Source organism: Chanodichthys erythropterus, chromosome 15 (genome assembly GCF_024489055.1).
Source record: "Chanodichthys erythropterus isolate Z2021 chromosome 15, ASM2448905v1, whole genome shotgun sequence".
In the NCBI taxonomy this organism is placed as follows: Eukaryota; Metazoa; Chordata; class Actinopteri; order Cypriniformes; family Xenocyprididae; genus Chanodichthys; species Chanodichthys erythropterus.
Window position 1 is genome coordinate 37,668,514 of NC_090235.1, and position 27,766 is coordinate 37,696,279.

General features: G+C 39.0%; 1 protein-coding gene across 4 annotated transcripts; it reads right to left on the reverse strand.

Moving 5' to 3' along the window:
- Positions 1-1,005: 1,005 nt before the first annotated feature.
- Positions 1,006-27,002, reverse strand: ppt2b (palmitoyl-protein thioesterase 2b). 4 transcript variants are annotated; one of them, XM_067410901.1, is made up of 8 exons: positions 26,673-27,002; positions 25,513-25,666; positions 20,734-20,829; positions 20,467-20,574; positions 5,165-5,248; positions 4,908-4,992; positions 4,716-4,770; positions 1,006-2,365 (listed from the first exon to the last, which is right to left on the reverse strand). In XM_067410901.1, exons 1-8 carry the CDS (start codon positions 26,811-26,813, stop codon positions 2,222-2,224), a joined length of 867 nt encoding a protein of 288 aa, XP_067267002.1. In that variant the 5' UTR covers positions 26,814-27,002; the 3' UTR covers positions 1,006-2,221. The 4 variants fall into 4 exon arrangements, with proteins under 4 accessions (XP_067267002.1, XP_067267005.1, XP_067267004.1 ...); XM_067410904.1 differs by lacking the exons at positions 1,006-2,365; positions 4,716-4,770; positions 4,908-4,992; positions 5,165-5,248 and adding exons at positions 5,583-5,606; positions 11,298-11,521; XM_067410903.1 differs by lacking the exons at positions 1,006-2,365; positions 4,716-4,770; positions 4,908-4,992; positions 5,165-5,248 and adding an exon at positions 11,135-11,521.
- Positions 27,003-27,766: the final 764 nt, after the last annotated feature.

Sequence of the window (27,766 nt, forward strand, 5' to 3'; positions counted from 1 at the left end):
GAGCTGTAAACTTTATACACACTTTGAAGCTCCAGTGCAGGGCCGGCGATTGCTATAGGCGACCTAGGCGGTTGCCTAGGGCGACAAATATGTTGGGGGCGCGGGCGCCCTCTAGGGTCGCCGTTACGTTACGTTAGGTGCGCAGTTGATGAAGAAAATGAAGCGGTCTAATAAACCCTCCGGTGCACAGGGACGAAAACGGAGAAAGATAAAAGGAAAACCCAGTATAGAGGTAAATCTTCTCATCTCAGCCATTAAGGTGTTAAATGAAATAAATGTGCTTAGTATTGTGCATCATCACCTTGAACTAGCGGTTAAACGGATTGTTGTTGATCCGTGATCCGTTCGGATCAAGCACCACGGTCCGGGACGCATGTGATTCACGGATCATTTGCAAGTATCACCGCAATAGAGTGAACAGGTTATAATTTGAACGTGTCTTGTTTTGCTATTTCACACATTAAATAGATATAAAACTATTCCAGCGCTAGAAGAGGAAAAAAAGGATTTAATTCGGTATCGCACGCAGGTGTTATCGGTACGCGCAGACGCGCATACAAGGCTCGCGCGCACAGAGAGCTAGAAAGAGAGAGAGGCGCGTTCCAGATAGCTCTTAAACCCTAAATTAATTTCTCTTTCGCGTCCTCAATGCACTTGGATGGTCACATACACACGCATTATGTCAGTCAAAATAATAAAATAATAAAGTATTCTCGAAAACACATTCGGTTATTTCTTAATTGAACGAGGTGAGAATTCGGAATCGGATGTGTATCTATCGGATGTGCGCGTGCATGGAGTCTTACTCTTAAATTTATGACCACAACTGTATATCCCCACTCAGATAAATGACGCATACAAACTGTTATTGACTGCTTTATGTTACTCATATGGCTTTTTCACAACACTTACTATTTATGCCATATAAAGATGAGGGCAGATTACCCAAAAATTTACACATTTACATAGGGATAAATGTAATGTCACACACTAAGACTTAGATAGGAAAGTTATATTTATTAGGGGGTCACACCTTAGAAATATTTTCACATGAAATTTCATTCAATGTCACAAACCACTCATCTTTCATCAAAATGACAACACTGTTGACAAAAAAAAAAAATATATTCTGAACGTTAACTCAAGTAAAAACAGTAAAGCACACTGGTATGCAGCTTAAGTACAAAATTTACATCTGCAGATACTTCATGGTGCCAAGTGTGAAATATTGAACAAAATCAGTTTTAGCTGAAAAGTGTACTTCAATGGTCAAGACTCTATTTCAGACAATATGCTTTTGTTAAACTATCCATTAACCCCCAATCGCAAGCATTTAATAATTAAAAAAACAACAAGTTAAAACAGTCTAAAACATAAAAAATATACATAACACTGCTATGATATCAATAAATATGGCAAAATATGTTTTGTACAGTACTCATCTGTATAGCACACCTTTAAATGCATTATAATTAAATTGTGCTTAAAAATAGCAAACCCTTTTAGTAATCATTCCAAAATGAATTATTCTAAGTGAATACTATGTGAAAAGAACACCTTGTTAAAGCAAGGATATCTTCAAGCATGAAATAACAGTAAAATATCCTAACACAGACATTTAATATGAATTAAATATTCAGAGAAATCCCTTTATGGTGAACAAGGGATGGGAAGTGAGAGGTAATGTTAAATACAGCAAATGCAACAGCACTACCATGAGTTTCCTTTCATATTACCTTTACTTATTCCCTTTTTTCCTCCCACTCATTCTCTCCTTTCTCATTGCACTTACTATGTGCAGAAAGCGCAAAACATGTCCAATGAATTAAATCTAAGGCTTGAATGTTACTGCAGCAGCACAGGCCACATCAAACACGTTACATAAATCAAAAGAAGAATAAAAAAAAAATAATACATCTACACACATTGAAAAATAGTGATTAAGATCCAAACCCTTTAGTAAAATGAGAAATATATCCCTCAGGCACTGATGGTTATTCCTTATATTTAGTGTTTACCTTTCTATATGTATATTTTAACATATAATCAAAACTGAGTTTATGTCTCATTGTAGAGGCATTCAATGGGCACAGTAACAGAAATGTATGTTCTAATGCAATGCATTAGCATACTGTAACAATATGTGTAAGACTGTGTGTGCAAATTAATAATAGAGAATGATCTGTAGTGACCATGTGTGGTTCTTTGTGTGTGTCAGTATCTACGTAAGCCATTTCTCAATGCAAGTTTTATACACAGTTTCATTGGAGTGCCAGAAGACATGTGCAACACCTGCCATCGAACAAAGAGCCAGATCCCCTCGTGCATACAGCGTCTTCAGCCCAAATAAGTCCATCAAAAACACCTGGAAAACATGCCATAATCATGAGAAAAAGCTGATAATTATGAACTAAGCTGTGGGTACAAGAAGCTGTTCTATATTGTGAATACAGGCACGGATAAGGATAAAGTGAATCTACGGCTAGCTGTGCATTCAATGGTTTTATTGCACACCTTCCAGCCAATCAGAATTGAGTATTCAGGTATATAAAAGGTTATTGTTAAACACAACATGTACTTATATTCACAATGCAGCACAGCCTTGAGTGTTTTACTGCTGCTACTACCTAAAATATAAAAATATTAAAGGACACACATTTCAATTAAAGCATTATTTTATTATGTGAATTCATTAGTTATCACTTTTGCAAATATACACAGTGTATTCAGACCCCTTAATTTTTTCCACATTTTTCTTATGTTGCAGCCTTATGCTAAAATAAGTTACACTTTATTTTAAAGTGTCCTTGTTGCAGTGTAATTATACAGTATTGAGTAATATAAAATAACTACATGTACTTTCGATAGGGTTGGGGTAGAATTAGGGTTTGGTTTAGGGATAGTTGCATATAATTATGCACAATTTATAGTTATTACTATAGTAACTAAAGGTAATGTGTAACAAGGACACTGTAAAAGTGTTACCCTAAAATTCTGTAAATCATTTCCCGCCCGCATCAATCTACATTCTATACCACATAAAAACTGCATTGATGCAAGTATTCAGATCCTTTGCTATGATGGATGTATTAAGCTTAGGTGTATCCCATTTAACTGGATCATCTTTTAAATGTTTCTACACTTTGATTAAAGTCCATCTGTGGCAAATTCAATCGATTTGGCATGATTTAGCACACACCAGTCTATATAAGGTCTTAAAATGCATATCAGAGAGAAAAAACAAGCCATGAATTTAAAAGAATTTTTAGGATTTGGGTTTGATCTCTCCTTCTTTGTTTTTGTTTTCATTCTTTCAAAGTGGTGGCCTCACTCAGTTGATATCTCTCTCACCTGCTCTCACTTTTGTTGATTTTCCTGCTTTATATTTTTCTCCTTTTGCCAGTGTGTTCTGTGCTTTCTCATTTCACACATGCCTTCTCAGTTTTTTTCAAGACTGTCAGTCTAGTCTTTTAGTCTAGTTTTTTGTTTTGCTCACATATTACTCCACTGCTAGTCTCCTCCTGAACATATGGGTCTCAGGACTGCCCACCCTGGTGCTGACCAATATAACATCCCGGTTCCGGATGTTAATATAACATATATATAACATCCCGGTACCCTTCTGGTACTGCTCTCTTCTCTGTACTGTCCAACTGTTTTGACTGGTTATCTCTCACTGGCTCTAATCATGCTCACCTGTCTGACCTCCACTCTTGCTGACAATTTGGATTTGGTTGCTGTCCAGACTAATTTGTGGTTTGGCCCTTACCGGTCTGATTATGTCTGATTATTATGATTATGTCTATGCTCTTGAGTTGGCCCAGAGCCAGGAGGCTCATGTTGTTTCAGTTTCTGAAATTTTTAAGAAAGTCTAATTAAGCATCTGTCTGGTCTTGGGACCTTCCTTCCAGAAAACCTGACAGGAACTGCCTGCAGAGCTCAGACACAGGATTGTGTCGAGGCAGATCTGGGAAAGACTACAAAAGACATCTTCTGCATTAAAGTTTCCCAAAAGCATAGTGGCCTCCATAATTCCTACATGGAAGAAGTTTGGAACAACCAGGACTAGAGCTGGCCTCCCAGCCAAACTGAGAAATTGGGGCTTAATGGCAGAGTGGTCAGCCAAAAGACACATAAAAGCCTGTCTAGAATTTTAAAAAAAAAAAAAAAAAAAGCACCAAAGGGACTCTCAGACTATAACATACAATATTCTCTGGTCTTGTGAAGTGAAAATTGAACTGTTTGACCACAATTCCAAGCATAGTGTCTTGAAGAAACCATGTACAGCTCATCACCAGCGCAATACTATCCATACAGTGAAGCATGGTGCTGGAGTATCATGCTGTGAGGGTGTTTTTAGTGGCAGGGATTAGGGGACTGGTCAGCATAGAAGTTGGACACAGGAAAATACAGAGAGGACCTCAACCTGGGCTGAAGGTTCAGTTTCTAATAGGACGATAATCGGACAAAGACTCCATGTCATTATGAGTTATGACGTGTAGAATGTTGGGGCATTTTAGCATTTTAGCTTAAGGCATAAGAAACTGTAAAAAATTAAGGGTTTTAATACTTTCTGAATGCACAGTAGTTCCTGTCTACGTTAATAGTTGTCTTAGATCAGTGCAGAAATGTTACATTGACCAATCCATGTCTAGGACTGCAATCATGTTTGAAAGAAAGAAAGAACATATCACTCCGGAATTACAAAAACTTACTTTCTGGTTTTTCATCTCAACGACCGTCTCATTATCATCATAGAAACCGAACTGACTGAAAAACAAGAAAATTAGACATCATAAAAATACTTTGAGAATAAAAAGTATAAAATGACCACCATGTTTCAAACTTCTGAAAATCTAAGTCATAAGAAAAAAATAAAAAATAAAAAAAAAACTGATTTAAACAACCTTGATTGCCAAGGTGTGATGACCCCATCATCGGGACCACCAATCAGCACCAGCTTCTTAATGCGCAGAAAATTTTGTTTCCAAACTGTGCAAGGAGAATATTACATCACAAACCAGTAATAAACACTGCAAACAATAAAATTAATTAGGAAACAAGCTCTGGCACACAAAACCACAGAAATCACAATTATCATCCTCAGAAGATTATAAAAAAGAAAAAAGAAAAAAAAAGCTGTAACTATGATCTGGTGTCTTACCAGTAGAGTTGGGATTTGGTCTTTCATTGTTCAGTAATGCCAGATAGTCACTGCTGTTGATGTACATGTCTCTGTGATGAGGGTCTGAAGAAAAGAAAAACAAACAAACAAACAAAAAAAAAAAACACAAACATCACCGCATGTCTTAAAGGGATAGTTCACCCAAAAATGAAAATTCTGTCAGCATTTACTCACCCTGAGGTTGTTCCAAACCTGTATAAATTTCTTTGTACTGCTGAACGTAAAGGAAGATATTTTGAAGAAGGCCGCTTTGGGCCACCATTCCTCCTTCCATAGTAGGAAAGTCAATGGAAGTCAATGGTGGCCCAAAGCGGCCAGGTTACAAACTTTCTTCAAAATATCGTTTCAACAGAACGGAAGAGCCTACTCATTGTCTCTGTGATATTCTACATTCTAGATATGCCTCTGGTCCCTAGCTCACCTAAAAGAGAAAATTCTATCATGAATTTCTCATCTTCATGTCGTTCTAAACATGTACAGTGGGTACGGAAAGTATTCAGACCCCCTTAAATTTTTAATTCTTTGTTATATTGCAGCCATTTGATAAAATAATTTAAGTTGATTTTTTTTTTCCTCAATGTACACACAGCACCCCATATTGACAGAAAAACGCAGAATTGTTGACATTTTTGCAGATTTATTAAAAAAGGAAAACTGAAATATCACATGGTCCTAAGTATTCAGAACCTTTGCTCAGTATTTAGTAGAAGCACCCTTTTGATCTAATACAGCCATGAGTCTTTTTGGGAAAGATGCAACAAGTTTTTCACACCTGGATTTGGGGATCCTCTGCCATTCCCCCTTGTAGATCCTCTCCAGTTCCGTCAGGTTGGATGGTAAACGTTGGTGGGCAGCCATTTTTAGGTCTCTCCAGAGATGCTCAATTGGGTTTAAGTCAGGGCTCTGGCTGGGCCAATCAAGAACAGTCACGGAGTTGTTGTGAAGCCACTCCTTCGTTATTTTAGCTGTGTGCTTAGGGTCATTGTCTTGTTGGAAGGTAAACCTTCGGCCCAGACTGAGGTCCTGAGCACTCTGGAGAAGGTTTTCATCCAGGATATCCCTGTACTTGGCCGCATTCATCTTTCCCTCGATTGCAACCAGTCATCCTGTCCCTGCAGCTGAAAAACACCCCCACAGCATGATGCTGCCACCACCATGCTTCACTGTATTGGACAGGTGATGAGCAGTGCCTGGTTTTCTCCACACATACTGCTTAGAATTAAGGCTAAAAAGTTCTATCTTGGTCTCATCAGACCAGAGAATCTTATTTCTCACCATCTTGGAGTCCTTCAGGTGTTTTTTAGCAAACTCCATGTGGGCTTTCAGGTGTCTTGCACTAAGGAGAGGCTTCCGTCGGGCCACTCTGCCATAAAGCCCCGACTGGTGGAGGGCTGCAGTGAAGGCTGACTTTCTACAACTTTCTCCCATCTCCCGACTGCATCTCTGGAGCTCAGCCACAGTGATCTTTGGTTTCTTCTTTACCTCTCTCACCAAGGCTCTTCTCCCCTGATAGCTCAGTTTGGCCGGATGGCCAGCTCTAGGAAGGGTTCTGGTCATCCCAAACGTCTTCCATTTAAGGATTATGGAGGCCACTGTGCTCTTAGGAACCTTAAGTGCAGCAGAAATTTTTTGTAACCTTGACCAGATCTGTGCCTTGCCACAATTCTGTCTCTGAGCTCTTTAGGCAGTTCTTTTGACCTCATGATTCTCATTTGCTCTGACATGCACTGTAAGGTCTTATATAGACAGGTGTGTGGCTTTCCTAATCAAGTCCAATCAGTATAATCAAACACAGCTGGACTCAAATGAAGGTGTAGAACCATCTCAAGGATGATCAGAAGAAATGGACAGCACCTGAGTTAAATATGAGTGTCACAGCAAAGGGTCTGAATACTTAGGAAAATGTGATATTTCAGTTTTTCTTTTTTTAATAAATCTGCAAAAATGTCAACAATTCTGTGTTTTTCTGTCAATATGGGGTGCTGTGTGTACATTAATGAGGGAAAAAATGAACTTAAATGATTTTAGCAAATGGCTGCAATATAACAAAGAGTGAAAAGTTTAAGGGGGTCTGAATACTTTCCGTACCCACTGTATGACTTCAGGGATTTAAGCAATTGGAGATAAATATAAATACATTGTTCTTTATTTAAATATTGGAGACCAATAGCATTTTAAGGGAAGAAGATACTTTAGAACAGCTTATTGCGAGTTTGCATAATTACAAAGCCATTTTCAATCTATGAAATAAAACTGACAGTTTTTGCAATGCTTGACACACTTTAGTCATACTAATAATCAACCATCTACATAATGTCACAGATCCCTTGTTCCCCTGGACTCCATTTCCCATGATCCTCCTGTTCTCCACACCTGCACTCACTTCCCTCGTCAGTTCCTCATCATCACGGATCACCTGCACCTGGACTCTGTTATCTGCACTCCCTTTATATTGCACTCACTCCCTTCACTCCTGGTCCGTCTTAATGTTATGTTTATGTTGTATGTTTGGTTCTCCTTGCCTTTTGGATTAAAGTATTGTGTAGTGTGGAAATCCGTACCTGCCTCATCTCTTCAAACCAGTACAACTGTAACAGAAAGACGGAACAATATAGACTGGATTTCCACAAGAAGATGGAGACTTTGACCAGCTCCCTGGCTCCTGCGCCTCCAACGCCTCTCACCCTGTCATCCGGCGATCGCCTTATCGGGCTCTTCCAGATTGGACGTTCACTGGAGAGGTATGTGGAGGAGTTCGTAGAGCTAGCTTTTCTGACTAACTGGTCTGAGGCACGTTTAATCACCCTGTTTCTGGACGGACTGGACGAGAACACTATCCGTTTTTATGAACCTGAAGATTATTTTTCCCTGAACGAAACCATTAATCTAATTTTATATTTAAACGGATCTAGTTTCTATTGTGATGAGGTTCAGGATATGTGTTCATCTCGTCCAGTCTCTCCTGAAACACGGGTGGCCAGGCCAGTTGGTCAGCCTGCCTCTCCCTCCGCATATCCCTCCAGTGAACTGATTTCCTGGTCAACGCTGGACCCACACTCCTCAATTGGGTCCAGAAAGCAGCGGAGGAGGAAGCAGCCCGCTCCAGTCTCTCCAGAGCCCGCTCCAGTCTCTCCAGAGCCCGCTCCAGTCTCTCCAGAGCCCGCTCCAGTCTCTCCAGAGCCCGCTCCAGTCTCTCCAGAGCCCGCTCCAGTCTCTCCAGAGCCCGCTCCAGTCTCTCCAGAGCCCGCTCCAGTCTCTCCAGAGCCCGCTCCAGTCTCTCCAGAGCCCGCTCCTGTATCTCCAGAGCCCGCTCCTGTATCTCCAGAGCCCGCTCCTGTATCTCCAGAGCCCGCTCCTGTATCTCCAGAGCCCGCTCCTGTATCTCCAGAGCCCGCTCCTGTATCTCCAGAGCCCGCTCCAACCCTGTGCGAGCCGCCAGATCTGGACTGGCTTATTGACTTTTTTAACGAGCCCTCAGCTCCAGCCGCCGCCTACGAGCCCTCAGCTCCAGCCGCCGCCTACGAGCCCTCAGCTCCAGCCGCCGCCTACGAGCCCTCAGCTCCAGCCGCCGCCTACGAGCCCTCAGCTCCAGCCGCCGCCTACGAGCCCTCAGCTCCAGCCGCCGCCACGAGCCCTCAGCTCCAGCCGCCGCCTACGAGCCCTCAGCTCCAGCCGCCGCCTACGAGCCCTCAGCTCCAGCCGCCGCCTACGAGCCCTCAGCTCCAGCCGCCGCCTACGAGCCCTCAGCTTCCGGCCGCCGCCTACGAGCCCTCAGCTCCAGCCGCCGCCTACGAGCCCTCAGCTCCCGCCGCCGCCTACGAGCCCTCAGCTCCAGCCGCCGCCTACGAGCCCTCAGCTCCAGCCGCCGCCTACGAGCCCTCAGCTCCAGCCGCCGCCTACGAGCCCTCAGCTCCAGCCGTCGCCTACGAGCCCTCAGCTCCAGCCGCCGCCGCCGAGCCAAGTTCTCCAGTCTCCGCCGCCGAGCCAAGTTCTCCAGTATCCGCCGCCAAACCAGCTCCATGCTCCTCCACCCACACATTGACTTTATTCCTTGGACTCCTCTATATGATCCTTAACCTCTCCAAGTATTTTTTGGGGGGGGGCCAAGTACCCGTGGGTGGGGGACATGTGGGCGCCACACATGTGGGTGGGCCTCTGACGTGGCCTGCCAAGGCTCCTGACCCGCCGTGGCCTGCCAAGGCTCCTGACCCGCCGTGGCCTGCCAAGGCTCCTGACCCGCCGTGGCCTGCCAAGGCTCCTGACCCGCCATGGCTCATGGATCCGCCCTGGAGACCTCCACTCCAGTCCACTCATCCCCCGGCACCTGCATGAGGTCTCCAGGGCGCCCGCCCCCCCCCTCCCGGTTATTCTATTTACGGCGCGAGGACGCGCCTACCGGGAGGGGGAGGTACTGTCACAGATCCCTTGTTCCCCTGGACTCCATTTCCCATGATCCTCCTGTTCTCCACACCTGCACTCACTTCCCTCGTCAGTTCCTCATCATCACGGATCACCTGCACCTGGACTCTGTTATCTGCACTCCCTTTATATTGCACTCACTCCCTTCACTCCTGGTCCGTCTTAATGTTATGTTTATGTTGTATGTTTGGTTCTCCTTGCCTTTTGGATTAAAGTATTGTGTAGTGTGGAAATCCGTACCTGCCTCATCTCTTCAAACCAGTACAACTGTAACACATAATCTTTCAGTGCATTTTTTTCTTGTAACAGCAAACATTTCAAGTTAATATTTTATAACAAAGAAATTGTTGTGCAAAAGTCTTTAAAGCAGGGGTCGAAGCACCGCTTCATTTAGATAAAGTACTTTGCACCTGCATCCGGATCTACATTTTGAGGTAATCATTCCTCATAGTATCACAGCTTGTTTTATCAAAGGTGCACTATGTAAGTTAGGAGATATAAATACTATTAAAGTGTGAGAATTAAAAATCATTGATAGTGCACAGTTTTGACAAGCCACAAGTGTGACGGCTGCACATCATGAGCAGCTTACAGTTTGCTCTGCTGTATTTGATGCACTTAGCTTTGAGAAAAAAAGTTAATGCTATACATTTCTGAGATATTTAATATAGTCCTATTAAACATTCCACACACATCAGCATAACAGTGATGTGCAAACTGTTTACACATAGTGAGCTTCAATAAGGTAACATTGGAAATCTGGCACAGTAATTAACTAGTAATTAACTGACCCCTGCTCTAGATTGATTTTCATTTTTTTCTGGCAATAAAAACCATATTCTTGAAGCTTGGTTACACCTAATTCAGCTTTTTAATCATTGTTGGTTATTTCCCTTTATATTGCAATGATGAATATTAATGCTGGCTAATATAATAACCAAAAAATGTCATATTCTTGTAGGCTACACAAGCAGACATAAACGGTTAAGAACTGTTTATGATTAGTTTGTTGCATTTTTATGCATTAGAAAATCAAGACTTCACACTGGCTATATATTACTTCAGTTCAACTCGAGTTCTGTACAATCACAAAAACGTCTCAGGTTACGTATGTAACCATAGTTCCCTGAGAACCAGGGAACACGCTTTGGGGAACGTTACACATGACCCGGTGTCTGAAAGCAAACTATCCAACAACTCCAATCCCTATTGGCCGGCGACAGCCTATGACGTAATATGGGCGCGACCCGGAAGTATAAAAGGAGCGTCTGGAGAAAGAGACAACATCTATCATCTTGAGGGACTGTTCTGCAGGCAGGCAACCCAAATCATGGCAAGGAAATGCAGTCTTGTTCCCTGTAACTCGTTATATGTAACTATGGTTACATACGTAACCTGAGACGTTACCTTTCGAAAGGGAACTTGCTCTATGTTTGAATACGCTTTGGGGAACAATATACCCACGCCGCCATGCTTGAGAAGAGTGCATGCCAAATAATATGGCTGACAAACGTTGAGCAGTTTCGAAGGAAATGCTTACATAACTGAACTCCACATGCTACACCGGAGGCCGAAGTAGGCCTACCTTATGCCTCGTTTCCACTAAGGTAGAACCATCTTGGTTCGGTTCGGTACAGTTCGGAACGGTACACCTTGATCAGGCTTGCATTTCCACTGCCAACAGTACACTTACTTGATAGGCGTGGTGTAGCCGGAAAATAGTGTTCGACGTCATTCTCGCGCGAAGAAGAAAACGACATAGTAAACAACAATGGAGGACATACAGTAGATCTTGTTCTTGCTTCTCGGCTTGAGGCTGTCTGTCACAAGAAGAAGACGAGCTTTGCTTGCTGCACGCCAACATTTGGCATTTCAGAATACCAAGTACCCAAAGTTCAGACGTCCATGCTGCAGCACCTACCAGCAAGCGGAGGAGAAAACCCACGTAATTTAAAATTATTAAATTTTTTAATTATTTTATTGTGTCATGAAATGTAGTTTTAAAAGTTTTTCAGGTGAGAATGTATTTGTTTAAACCTTAAATCTGTGGTTTATTTATAAAGATAGCGCCTATTTGAAAATTTGATCTGGCGTTGTCGGAGTTGTGAGATCCAGGCGATCACCGGGCGCTCAGTGCTAATGTACACAGCCAAGAGCAGCTGTACCTCAGCTAGTCCTTCTGACATTTGCCGCTGGCTCAGATGTCTCTGTAGTGGATAAAAACAAGATATCATTCATCTTGTGTATAACGGCAATCTTTGGCCTCAGGAATTTATCATTTGTTCCCGGGCAAATCATTTTTGCTAAGGGCAAAGCAAAGTTTTATAACTTTATATATTTATTTAACTTTACCGTTGTGCTGTACGTTTGGCTGAATTGTTTGCTTGTCTTTATTTCTTATTGTATAGCTTGTCATACTTTATACTTATACTTTTATAATGGTTATTATTGATAATTAAAATTGACTTTTAACAAAAAGAGAAGATTGTTTTGTCTTATTTCATTATAGGCTATATACATTGAGGATAATCAGAGTACATATGCACATATTGCCTGAACCACACATTAATAGGTTTCATATATTTTTTTTAAATAAAAACGAAAAGAGGCAGGGTTGTGTTTTATATTTTGTTTCGTTATATAGCCTACATAAAGTGAAGATAATCAATGCACGTGTTGTCTGAACAACATTTGTGTGTTGTGCCTCTTTCGTGTGTTGTCATTCCTCTTGTAGCATGCACAAGTGACGATTGCCTGTCAACCAATCAACGTTCTGCAGAGTGTAGCTCCACCCTTTTGGTACGGTACTGTTGTGCTTGGTACCCCAATGAAAGGGTCCCAAATAAGTGGTACGGTATGGTTCGGAATTAGGGTACCATTCACAACTTTTGACAATGGAAATGGCAAAAATTGCATACTGTACCGTACCGTACCGAACCGAACTGAACCGTACCGCTCAGTGGAAACGAGCTATTAGTAAACACGTGGCATCAGCAGGTGGCTACCATAACCATACCAACCAGTAGGCCATGCATTTAGAGATTCTTCTAAAGAGGAAATACATAAAACGCTGCCATACATTGTGAACAGGCCTGTTTAGGGCCTATTCGTCAGTGATGGGGCGTGGCCGATGGTGGAAAGGAGGCCTCGAGGGGCCTACCATTTCAGCAGCAAGCGGCGTTCAGCCTGTTTGCAGAATAAAAAGCACAAACTGTGCGAACATGTAAACTAAAAGGATGCCTTATTAGGGCCTACCCTAGTAAACACATGGCATCAGCCAGTCCAGGACCATACCAACCAACTGGCCATGCATTCAGTGGAAAACCTCTCACGCATAAAACTGAGAGAAGGAATGCATATTACGCCCCCATACTTCACGAGAGGCCTACTTAAGGCCTACTCAACAGAGGTGGGGCGTGGCCGATGGTGGTATGGGTTCTCGGATTCCCAGGCATCCTGCCAACAAGTCAGCTAAAAAAGGAGGCCTTGTGGGGCCTACAATCTCAACAACAAGTAGCGTTCAGCCTGTTTGCAGAATAAACACAAACTGTGCCAACATGTGAACTAGAAAGGATGCCTGTTGGGGCCTAATGTTCCAATGACACATGGCTTCAGCTCGTAAAATAAAGGGAACCAAGCTATAGGGAACCAGCTCTAACCCAACAATAGCTGTGGGAAGATAACCGCAACCTGAGCTAGGCTACACATTCCAACAGGCAATGTACCCTAAATCATATGTGACTAAAGAGAACGAAACAATGCCAACATGGTCTGAGGGAGGCCTAAAATGGCCTACCGCCTCAAACAGACACATAGCAAAAGCCTGTGGCAGTGTAAACTATGTGAGCAAACTATGATCAGCTAACAGCACTTGTTAGAAATACAATTGCTAACTAGAAGGAGGCTAATTAACCATAAGAGCCTACAATCAAAGTTATATGCAATATAGGTGTTAACAAGATCACAAAAAGGGAGCTAACAGAAACCAGCTTTTCTCAAAAAGTGGTTCTATACTACCCTGAGTATGCAATCCAACAGGTGATGCACTCAGTAACACCAATAAACCTACTAATGGGGAATATTAGGTCACCAATATCTCCAATAGCGGCTACATGAAAAAGCCTGCTATTATAAGTACAGGTGCTAACCTGTGGCAGCATAAGTAAGCTCACATATAATGTAGGGCAAATGTCTAGAACTTCAAAGCAAACACAACGCTTTGATGTATATGCTATTTTCAAAGTGAAAAAAAGGTAACACTTTATAATAACGTTCAGTTATAAGTCATTTATTAGTTAATGATTAACAAATAATTTACAAAACATGAATATACATTCATATATGATTAATAAGTGATATACTAACATTTTATGAATGCTTTATTAATTTGGCTATAAGTCATTTATAATGTATTAGTTAATGATCATTAGTAAATGATTAGTATATGATTTATTGATGAAGTTGTAAGCTGGTCTGTGTTCAAAAGCACAAACATGCAGGTATGCTAAAGCACTATTTTTAAGGAGAGTAATTTATTTGTTTTGAAGTGGATAAACATTTATAAATGCCTTACAGTCAGGTGATTCCAGTGGATTATATTAAATCCTTTCACTCATCAGCACAGACTTGTGTTCTGTGTGGAATGTGTGGGATCTAGTGATGAAGTCATCCTCTGAACCGGTTTTACCTTCCACTTAAGCTCAGGTACAGCTGCTCTTGGCTGTGTACATTAGCACTGAGCGCCCGGTGATCGCCTGGATCTCACAACTCTGACAACGCCAGATCAAATTTTCAAATAGGCACTATCTTTATAAATAAACCACAGATTTAAGGTTTAAACTAATACATTCTCACCTGAAAAACTTTTAAAACTACATTTCATGACAATAAAATAATTAAAAAATTTAATAATTTTAAATTACGTGGGTTTTCTCCTCCGCTTGCTGGTAGGTGCTGCAGCATGGACGTCTGAACTTTGCGTACTTGGTATTCTGAAATGCCAAATGTTGGCGTGCAGCAAGCAAAGCTCGTCTTCTTGTGACAGACAGCCTCAAGCCGAGAAGCAAGAACAAGATCTACTGTATGTCCTCCATTGTTGTTTACTATGTCGTTTTCTTCTTCATGCGAGAATGACGTCGAACAATATTTTCCGGCTACACCACGCCTATCAAGTAAGTGTACTGTTGGCAGTGGAAATGCAAGCCTGATCAAGGTGTACCGTTCCGAACCGTACCAAACTGTACCGAACCAAACCAAGATGGTTCTACCTTAGTGGAAACGAGGCATAAGGTAGGCCTACTTCGGCCTCCGGTGTAGCATGTGGAGTTCAGTTATGTAAGCATTTCTTTCGAAACTGCTCGACGTTTGTCAGCCATATTATTTGGCATGCACTCTTCTCAAGCATGGTGGCGTGGGTATATCGTTCCCCAAAGCATATTCAAACATAGAGCAAGTTCCCTTTCGAAAAAAAAAAAAAAAAAAAAATCAACACTCTGCCACCGTTTAACCAGCACTTAATCATTAAATTTTTATTTTGTTTTTCATGGAAGCTCCTCACCATAACATGAAAACGCACCATAAACTGATAATAAACGTAGTCCATTATTTCATGCATTATTTTCAAGTCTTCAGAAGTCGTACGATGCCATCCTGTGAGCAAAAGATTCTTATAACGTAATATAACTATTATACATTAATAATCGTATCAATCCGCCATTCCATAACTTTCAAATTAAAATTGGCGCGTCTAACAATACGACACAGGTTTGCGGCAGTGACGTCAAACCTCGCTCCTTATTGGCTGTCACGTGATTTGCGACTACCATAGAGTGTTTGCGACATGCCGAATTTGAGTTGCTATGTTGAGTTAGATTCAGCACGATGCTTAAAAGGATGGAAATGCAGATCAGAGGAATGTTTGCAGCGATTAAACACTTTAATTTCATTCTGTTACTCACACAAATGATTTGCTGTCATTTCGCTGGTAATGTAGCACACGTGTCGTTTTGTCTGTTCTGTATACTGCTTTTTGTAATGCTTTAAATAAATGATTGTGACTAACGTACATTTATTTGCCTGTTACACTATGTATATTGACAAAATGGTTATGCTTAAGGTTATAGGGTGGAGTAGGGAGCTTAAAATTATTCTTTTTATACAACAGTATATCAACTAAGATAACAGTCACTGTAAATATATCTATATTGCGTTTTTATTTTTGTAAAGTGGCTAAAAAGTGGTCATGTTTAGGTATAAGGGGTGGGTTAGGGTTTCAAATATATCTATATAATAGTAAAATATATATGCATAAAAATATTATAATTTTATATAAAAATATATAATTTAAATATTATTTTTTTTATTTTTATATCCTGTAACTGAAAGATATACTTTGCATATGGTAAATAAATGGTACATTTACAAATTGCAGTTTGTACATAATTTATAAGGAAGATCTGCAAATGGTATGTAACACATTTATAAGTGATGAATAGTTTACACTTTAGAATAGGGTATGCAGAAAGTGTTATTAATGACTTGTATACATATACAAATAATTTGTAACAAGAAAGAAAGGTCTACAAATGATGTGTAACACATTTATAAGTGATGAATAGTTTACACTTTAGAATAGGGTATGCAGAAAGTGTTATAAATGACTTGTATACATATACAAATAATTTGTAACAGGAAAGAAAGGTCTACAAATGATGTGTAACATTTATAAGTGATGAATAGTTTACACTTTAGAATAGGGTATGCAGAAAGTGTTATAAATGACTTGTATACATATACAAATTATTTGTATAAGGAAAGAAAGGTCTACAAATGATACGTAACACATTTACAAGTGAAGAATAGTTTACACTTTAGAATAGGGTATGCAGAAAGCTTTGTAAATGATTTATTCATGCATTTAAACATCATCTATAACAGGTGTTGAACACTTTGTAGTGTGTACTGCAGTGTGAGTGCTGACTGGTGAGGGTATAGACAGCTGTCTTCTCTGACACACATGGAGTGTTTAACTCTGTGCACCTGATGTGAGCTTCAGTGGAAGGTAAAACTGGTTCAGAGGTTGACTTCACTAGATCCCACACACTCCACACAGAACACAAGTCTGTGCTGATGAGTGAAAGGATTTAATATTATCCACTGGAATCAGCTGACTGTAAGGCATTTATAAATGTTTATCCACTTCAAAACAAATAAATTACTCTTCTTAAAAATAGTGCTTTAACATACATGCATGTTTGTGCTTTTGTACACAGACCAGCTTACAATTTCATCAATAAATCATATACTGATCATTTACTAATGGTTTGTTCTACATTTGTTCATGATTAACAATTGTTTATTGAGATAATACTAAAACAATTTTGTCATAAATACTTCAATTATAAGTGATAAATAATGTCTTAACTAATAACGTATAAACCATCTACTAATGATCTGTTTGATTTATTTAATTGAGATAACTTACAACAATTTGTAAATTGTTAGCAGAACACGTATTAATCATTTATGAATGTATATTGTAATGTTTTGTAAATGATTCGTTCATCATTAACTAATATAAGTGTCTCATAACTGAACTAATAAAACATTCATAAAATGTTAACATATCACTTATTAATCATATATGAATGTATATTAATATTTTGTAAATGATTTGTTCATAATTAACAAATAATTTATAAATGACTTATAACTGAATTTATAAAACATTCATAAAATATTTTTATATCACTTATCAATCATTTATAAATGTATATTCATGTTTTGTAAATGATTTGCTAATCATTAACTAATAATTCATAAATGACTCACAACTGAACGTCCATATAGACTCTCAAATCTGTACTGAGCCATAGAAGACGGATGCTAAACACTAACAACGTCAACTTGATTCAGAGGAAAATACACATTTTCATAGCATAAAAGTTCTAGAAAGTGGGGCCTAGCACACACAGCATGACTTATCTACGCAAAGATAAGGGCCTACCACCTGAGATAACAGCATCAGGAAGTCTAAAAACAGTCTACAACCTAGCTGTTAAACTCAACAATTGCATCTACATAGCAAGGGGATAATGGGCATACGGCCTAACAACTCCCTCAGAAGGAGGCCAGAATTAGGAAATATACAACCTGACAAGGGAAGTATACATAGGGTTATATTTAAATAACATACCTAACCTAGCTCTAGCCTGGCCGCTAAGCTACCGGCCTTCTTACAGGCCACAAGCCTAGTGAAACCTGGGCTTCACCTCCAAATCTCATGGATAAGAGAAAGAAAGCGAAGCTCACAAGCAAACAATGTCAGGCGGCCGATTAAGGCCGACCTAAACATACATACATAACTGAAGTGACAAGTGCTAACTCAAACTACTCTTTTCTCTTTAAAACAGCAGATGAGAAGCTACAGGTGGCTAAGAGGCAGACATTTTTTGGCCTGCACAATATATATTCTAGCCAGCCTATCAACTTCAGTTTGCCCAAAAAAACTATTTTTCTGACTACATGCTCAGAAGCTATACAGGAAAACAAGGTCTTATTTTAAACACATAAAATATAGACCCTCCTGCGGCTCAAAGACCAAAGACTCCTAATACTCCTTTTTACATGAAAGGATGGAATCTAGGGTTCTTTTAAGCCTAAAAGATCTTCCCATTATCAAACCGAAAAAGCAGGCCGACAGAAATAAACACAATGGGCCCAGCCATCAGTCTGACCATAAGAAGCATCTGAGCATGATATATGTCTATATTTTATATATATATAATATAGATATATATTTCTTATTTCTTAATGCGCTCTCACGGCAGCTGCAGCCCGCCGAAAAGCGCATCCCAACAATACAGCAGCTTCACATACACAGCAGCCAGAGGAGTGCGCGCTGCTGGACGTGATGATGTCAAACACAGACGTCATCCAGCCTCACTCAGCCTTGTCAGCCCCGGGGGAGTTGAGAGAGAATACAACCTTCTCAAACTTCCCAACGAGCTCACCTGCGAGCCCTATGATTGCAGCTGTCGTTCTGCCTCAGCACAAACGGGCCGGGGCCAGAATCACCAGGCACAGATGCGGACACCTCTTCCCACGAGAAGATTGCCGAACGAGAACGGAGTGTCCCGATAGAGAGGCTCATAGTAAACAACAGACAAACACACAAACGGTGCCATCAAGCACTGTCTATGCGTGCTCCTCTCCAGACAGAAAACGCCCAGAAATGTGTATATCAAGTGTCAAACCCTGGGACATGGAAGAACACACTCTCTTGAATGTTTGTTAGGCATATTAAAGAATCCCTTACTGGAGTCGACATAGTCGCAGACCCCCATGAAGAGATCTTGTCCGTTTCTCCAGGCGCTCTTTTTATTCTTCCGGGTCACGCCATATTACGTCATAGGCTGTCGCCGGCCAATAGAATTGGCAGAAAAAAAAGTTGACTAGGACCAACTTCAGCCGACGATGAGGAACACACTGAGAAAACAGCCGACGATAAAAAACTGCCAGATGGCCGACCGTCGGCTTGGTGTGTTCTGGGCTTAAAACACATCTGATTAGCTAAATATAAGTAAAAAATAATCTTTGATGAAACAGGAGCACATCTAAATGCAATGCCACAATCAACACTTCATTCAATTTTCACATTTCACTTTAATCTCAACATTCCTCGACCCATTGATTTCCAACCCTGATCTGCATTGACATCATACATGGCCTCATTGCAATGCAATTGACAGATATCCATCATAATGACAGAGAACTTTAATCCCTGTGACTTTTGTGTTCCACAGATGAAAGAAACTCACGCAAGCATTAAGGCCCCGATATACTTCAAACAAAGGTCTTTTTCGTTCTTCGTTTAGGGGTAAAACAAAGTTTGAAATACGTGACCAGCAATAAACTGTAAACAAACATCTGAAGCCGCCCACACTGCTGAGAACGGTGTTTAGATATGCATGTAAATATGTGCCGTGCACTTTCTTCTCAGTAACAAAATAAACAACAAAAATAAGAAAAACAGCAAGCATTTTTTATAGAAAGCATAAGTAAAGCGTCTGATCATAACAACATAGGTATGTTAGCACGAGCTCTGCAAATTAGCACTCCAGTCACGTTTATTTATGTAGCACTTTATTCAATAGATTGTTTAAAATCAAGCAGCTTTACAGTATCAAACATGAAAAATGGTGTCAGTGCCTCATTTTATCAGAAGCACAACTTTTTTTTTTTTTAGTATTAAGCGGCTATTCAGTGTGTTCATGTTTCCACCAGCGGAGATCTTACCTCAACGAACTCAAACACACAAAATGAGTCAGAGACGCGTTCCACGTGATTGAAGGCGGATCCTCGGCGCACACCTCCTATTACGTTATCGTCACTGACCAGTGGTAGTACAAAGATGTTTTGCAGCTCCAGTGAACTATTCCTGAAAGTTTGCTTTGGCAAGCCGTTTTGAACTTCCAAAAAGAACAAAACGAACTTCGTTTTGGCCTGATTTTGTTCGAAATGACGTAACATCAGTTCGTTCTTCGTTTTCGTTTGAAGTATATCGAGGCCTTTAGGGTCAGACAATATGAGAATTTAAGTTTTTGGGTAAACTATCTTTTTAAATTTGACCTCAACATGCATGATTTGAGGGATCATTCATGTCCATAGTACAAATGATGCAGGTTAGGTATGTACTGGAGTTTTTACAGTTTTTGCTCAAATCACTATTGTAGGAGCAATAGTAACATTGAAACAAGCACCAATAATAATAATGCAAAATAATGCTGAAATGTCATTAACTTAGCTCTTAAAGATCATAGATCAGCCATTTGACAAGGCAATATGTAGCACCATTCACTCACCATTCCAGTAGTTACAGATTGATATTTTCTGGCCCACTGCAGTATAGCATACATGATACAAATTGGATTTGACAAACTGGGGGAAGAGGTACTTCAGATAGTCTGTGTCTACAAAAAAAAAAAAAAAAAAAAAGAGCAAATATCAAACTTATAACATGACCAAAACCAGAAACATTTCTCACAAAAGAAGTCAAAAGTTCCAATTATGGAATGGTTTCACATGACACTCAATGAATCGAAGTTCCTCAAAAGAACTAATTGTGTTACCTCCATACTGCCCTGCCTGCGGAGAAGACAGAGATATGAAAGAGTGCACATTATGGTCTGGAAGAGTGGACAGGATTCCTCGACATACAAGGCCACCTGCAGCAGATTTAGACACATGCTTGCTTTAATGTTTATATAAGTCAAGGTGAAACACAAAAGAAAACTCAAGAGAAAGAGTTGAGAAAGAGAACAATGTTATTAGGAAGAAATACACAGCAGAACTGATTTCATAGACTCTGTAACCTACAAATATCTACCTTTGCAAAAGAATTTTATTTTTTTTTTTGCATTGTGACATTGCTTTCCTGATAATTTAGCACAATTACCTAAATTCTCATTATGTTAATGCAAAAATTATTTAGTATTTATACATTGTAGTAGTATTTATACTTTCATTTAATCTGATTCAAATAAAAAAACTGTTTTATCAGTTATTAACTGTTTTATTTATGAGATAAAGTGTACATGGACGCAGATCAAGTCAGTAGATGCATCACACAAGGTAAGTCTGTTTTACTGACAGGTTACAGTTTGTTCTGCTGTATTTGTTGTACTTAGTTTTGAGGAAAAAAAGTTAATGCTATTACATTTCTGAGATATTTAATATAGTCCTATTAAACATTCCACACACATCACAATAATGGTAATGTGCAAACTTACGTTGTGTGGTTCAATAGGGTCACATTGGAATTATGACACAGTGATTAACAAGGAAACTTAAAATGGCATAGTTGCTGACCCCGGCTCTAGAGTGATTTTTGCAATAATGAATCAATTACCTAAATCCTCATTACTTTAATGCAAAAAATTATAGTATTTATACAATGTGGTAGTATTTATATACTTTTATTTAATCTGATTCAAATAAAAAACTATTTTACAGTAATGACAATCTACTGAAAAACATTGTCATGATTAATGAAAATAAAACTAAAGAAACAAGGTTGCTGCACATTTTTTTTAAATTTTAAAGCTTTTTTTAAGAGCAGAAGAAATAAAAATTAATACTGTAGATTAGGGGAGTGCAACCCTGACAAAAAATTATGATAAAATTGATGATAATATTTAGATGATATTTTTCAAAGTGTTTTTTTGTGCTCTTACCATGGCTGGTTTAGGCCTGTTGTGGACAGCTGACTCACAAAGACCTTCATATTATTCATATTCTATAGAGCTTGGCAAACTACATTAATGTGCGTTGCATTCTGGGTAGTCGCCACCATGTTTTAGGTCATGCTCAGGAGCATACAATGACAACAAATACAAATCACCAGTTGAAAAAACGACTGTATTTACGTTAAATTTTTAAAGAGTTGCTTGTACTTGCTGAGAATAAATGGACTAATATTTGAATCTCGTGTTCATTCAATCGCTTAGTCGTGTGGCAAGGACACGACATACACATAAGAAATCATACTGCCGCCTTCTCGTACCACACACAGGAGTGATTTCTCTATTGCAGTTTTTAATAACTAAGTGGCACCGATATATCTGCCAGATAAAATAATAAACAATATAGATTGATCTCAGCCAGCATATCATCATATCGCCCTGATTTCTTAATGTTAAAGAATTAAGGCAGGGATTCCCAAAGTGTGGTACGCGCACCCCCAGGGGTACGCGAGCTGCCACCAGGGGGTGCGCGAGAGGAAAAATGTTATGGCGGTCTGTTTTTTTAAGTGGGATTTTTCCATACAATAAAAAACATGAACAGTAAACATTTCCTTTGTAATTCGCTTTTATTTTAAATAAAAAACTATAATTTATTAGTTTTTGATAGAAACGTAGAAGACAGCTTCCTACATCACATATTTTGATTTTGGACGTCTGGTCACTTTATATCTTATATCAGAATATTATACAAGTTAACTGTTAAGCCTACTATGAATATTAAAATACGCTGAACAATGTGTCCTGTATCATAGCTACATGAATGAACTTTGCAGTAAAAAAAAAAAAATGTGTCAAAATCAGTTAGGTATTCAGTGAGATATGATTAATTAAATGCGCTGACAGCTCTTTGCACCTGGCAGTTACACTGAGTGGAGCTGGCGACCGATCCAAGATGGCGGCTCCACGGCTTGGCCGTGCCAATAGGCAGTAGCGTTCAATAGGGCGTCTACCTATATGATGTCTATGTATAGACCCCTTAAAAGTTTGTAAACATTGCAACGTTTCCTGGTGGGCGGGGCTTAGCTGGAGGCAAAAAGAGGCGCTGGACGCAATGCTGACAAGCGTAAGCTAGCATGATTTAGGAGGGATTTATTAAACATGGATGCAGAAGGAGGTTAAGAACTGTCTGAATATGTACAGTCACTGACTCTGCAGGACCGTGACAGCTATTTTTATAAATTAACTTAAGTTTTCAATATTTCCTAGACAAGATATGAATTACTTTCAGGTGGTTCGGGGAATTTTTTCAAGGCTTATTGTCTAATGTAACCTAACGCTGGGCTAACTATGATTATGGCTTGCAATGTGGATTATTTTAAGAGACCATTCAAAGGATGGCACACACATCTATCGCTGTACACTGCGTTCCAAATTATTATGCAAGAGACAAATCAGTAAGATTTCTGTACAATAAACATTCAGATTTTAGTTTTTCTAAGAAAATGTTTGTTCGTTTATTTATCCATGTCTTTTTAGATAACTGGTATCAACCTCAGACAAAATAATTTGCCAGATCTATGGAAACCCCACTTAGAGGTTGTTCCACATTATTAAGCAAGTCACAGTTCTCATGCAATATGGGGAGGAAGAAAGATCTTTCTGAAGATGAAAAGCATGAAATGGTGCAATGTTGTGCAAAAGGCAACTAATATTGTGTGAAACTGAATGGCGATTATCGAATTATCATAAGATTTGTGAGTGATTCAGAGCACAGCAGAACTCAGTCAGATAAAGGCTTATTAATGAAAGTTCCTGTCAAAAAAATTTATTGTATTAAAAGAGCAGCTATAAAAAAAAGCCAGTGTTGAGCAGCAAACAGGTATTTGAAGCTGCTGGTGTCTCTGGAGTCTCAGGATGCTCTCCATACAGGCTGGCAGTTGTGCGTAAAGATGCATTTTAGCCACTCCAAACCAAACCTCACAAAGAGAAACATTTACAGTGGGTTTAGAAATACATGAAGACTCATTTTTAAATAGTTTTATTCACTGAATAATGCCGTACTACTACTGGATGGTCTAAATGGATGGATTCCTGGATGGTTGGTGAATGGCCACCATGTTCCAATAAGACTGCGATGTCAGCAAGGAGATGTCTAAAATGCATTTTTACGCACAACTGCCAGCCTGCATGGTGAGGTTCTCAAGACTCCAGAGACACCAGCAGCTTCAAATATCTGTTTGCTGCTCAACACTGGCTTTTTTTTTATAGCTGCCTTTTTAATACAATACATTTTTTTTTTATAGGAACTTTCATTAATAAGCCTTTATCTGACCGAGTTCTGCTGTGCTCTAAATCACTCACAAATCTTATGATAATTCGATAATCGCCATTCAGTTTCACACAATATTAGTTGTTTTCATGCCTTTTGCACAACATTGCACCATCTCATGCTTTTCATCTTCAGAAAGATCTTTCTTCCTCCCCATATTGCATGAGAACCATAACTTGCTTAATAATGTGGAACAACCTCTAAGTAGGGTTTCCATAGATCTGGCAAATTATTTTGTCTGAGGTTGATACCAGTTATCTAAAAAGACATGGATAAACAAACAAACAAACAAACAAACATTTTCTTAGAAAAACAAAAATCTGAATGTTTATTGTACTGAAATCTTACTGATATGTCAATTGCATAATAATTTGGAACGCAGTGTATGTCTGTTTAACATTTAAGCTAGCTAGTGCGCTGAAGATTGGCGACTTTTAACCTATAAAACAGAAACTTGCTGATTTGTACTAGATAAAACCAACACACCATTACATATGCATCGATTATTTTACCTGATATGAAGTGTGCACTGCAAACACGAGCATTATTTATGATCATCTCCGTCCAGTCTGTATGCCATTTTGCATTCAACCACAATTTGTCTTCTTGATTTCTATGAAGGAATGTCTGCCGGGATCTGGTAAAACTTTAGTTTTGAACCAAAAGTGCTGTTCCTTCTATTCTGGCAGCCAAAAACACAACAAAACGACATTTTAAAGTCAAACCCTCAAACTTTTAGCCCGGTGGGGATAAAAAAATATCTTCCCATTCTTCAACATTCCGAAACAGCAACTAAGCCCAAATAATTCACGTTTTGTTACAATAGTGTGTACAATTATAATGTTATGAATAAGACCGCCCCAATCATAGTTATTAATGTTTTGCAGTGATGTTTGAGAGCAAGACAATCAGCAGTACAATAAAGCTCTGCAGGTTATTTACGTCAACGAAACGCATCCTATATGAGATTAATCAGATATTTATAGGCTACTACCTAAATTTAATATTATGACTTTTATCTGCACAAAATGATGCGAATGCACAAGTGAAGCTTGAACCAAGTTATGTGCTAATCAGAATGTTTAACTCCAATAGACGTTATTGCTTTTCTGGGCCTTGAAATTTGTTATCACATCACTGTGTATAGGGAGATCAGAAACCTCTCGGATTTCATCAAAAATATCTTAATTTCTGTTCTGAAGATGAACGAAGGTTTTACAGGTTTGGAATGACATGAGGGTGAGTAATTAATGAAAGAAATTTCATTTTTGGGTGAACTAACCCTTTAATTTAATGCTTAACACACTATTGTTACTATTGTTGTTTTGGTTACAGACCTTGTGAGTAGCAGATGAGATGGACCCCATCAGCTGCATTCTGCATGATGGGATAAATAGCTTCTGCAAAGCCCTGCACTTGCTTCCAGAGTGGCTGCAGGCTGGCACTGCGGTCAAACAGGTCTAGGACAGTCACATTACTGCCTGGGTGAGACTGTAACCAGATAAACACATAAATCAATTACATATGAACAGACAACAGTCTGACCTCCACAACAACTAAATACTGCCTTCACGTGCAATTGGAATTATTGTAAATATGAGTTGCCTAGTTAAGAAAATTAGACATGAATGCCCTCTCAAGTTGTATTTAAACGCTTGGATAATTTTACTTTCCAAGTTCCTGAGTTGGGTATTCCATAAACTTTAAACATGGTGGACGGTGAACGATTGCTGCCTGTGACTGGTGTTTTTTCCACAACAGCTACATCGTCTTGTCATTAAAGTAGTGCATATTTACATATATAACCATTTGAAGCATATGTTTTTTTTTATATACAGCAAAAATAGTCAGTATTCCAGAAATTCCAGAATCGTCAGCAAGCTGGCTATCTATATAGCGCAGTGAATGTTTATATGGTTGTCAATAAATGGGATGCTGAATATCATTTTGGCTTTAGTAAGATTTTCCCAATAAATAGGCAAAAATAAACCTCCATGATCCCGTATTTTCTGACAACAAAGCACTTGAATGCAATAACTTTAGAAATGGGAAGTAGGACATTTTCGACAGCATGTAAAGGCAGCATAACTACAGCAATAAACAATAAACCATCTCTCTATAAATGCTTCATATTTTTTTATTTCAGTAAATACACCTTCCACATGACAGCAGACAGTGCTATAGTAAATATATTGATTCTCCAATTAAATGTGCTTGTTTGTTTGTTTGTTTTGGGCATATATATTAGAGTTACATGTATGGTACGTTAAATATGGCAATTATTCAAAACGATTGTTATACCATTTTATATTTTCACTGTGCCATTGTACAACCACAAAACCTTTTGTCCTTATTATAATTTTCTGTTATAGAGTTATTGTGTGTATATTGACTCTGCAAATTTACAGACTTGATATCTTCAGCGCTTTGTAACAGTTAAAAAAAAAATAAAAAAATGTAAACGATACGTAACACATAGATCACATTAATGGTTTACCAGGTTGATGAATCGGTGTAGGTTGATAAAGTCAGCAGAGCTGTCGAAAAGCCCGTGAACGATGATCACCGGTTTATACGCGACACACACACACAACACACATACAGCAACCAGCGACCACACACACACGCTCTTCATCATATCAATAACAATAAAGATAAAACACAACGTTTAATATAGGTAAAATAAACGCTACAATAAAATCAAAACTATAAAAATAAAAAATAATTCCATAGGAAGCTGAATTTGAGTTACTGCAAACGCAGTTACTATATGCATTCGCCTCCGTCCATCATTTTTAGGCCTACAGTACATTTATCTATTTGTGTTGGTTCCGGTTAGTGCATCAACACAAGCATTCGCTGCGTCACTTCCGGGCTTACAAAGCTGAATTCGAAATAGCATACTTGCTATTCTGCTGTGCCAATAATAATAATAAAAAAAAAAAAAAAAAACGTGGGCAATACTATATGCAAAAATAACCATTTCAAACAATATTAAGCTATATTAATCACAAGACCGATTGGTGGTTTTTACACAGCCACAGATTCGTTCACAAAACATCAATATGAGTCGCAGTTCTGCTGTGGCTTTCGTTTGAACTAGAGATGCGCTGATTGCAATTTTCTTGGCCGATTCCGATTTCCGATTTTTGGATAGTGTGATCTGCCGATACCTATTTTTGCCGATTCTGATTTTCTTTCTAAGAACTATAATTGACAGCATATACAAACAAAAATCTACCTTTCTTCAACGCAAAGTTTTATTTTCATACAAAAAGTAAAACTCAGTAATAAAATAAGAACAAATAAAAAAAATTTCCAAACGGCAAATAAATGCAATAGAATAGAGAGTTTTTCAGGTTAAGTAGGTTTTTATTTAGATAAGACATACTACAGAAATTAAAGTAATCATATGTAAAATAACACATCCACGTTGGTTATCTTAATTTCTATAAAAACAGATTTATTCTTACCATTAAAGTTAAAAACGTATTCAGTCAAGAGCAGAAAGTGATTTTCTTTGTCTTTTGTTCTTTAAATAACATAACAGACAGCTGCAGGAATATTGGACTGCTGTCCCTTTAAGAGTTT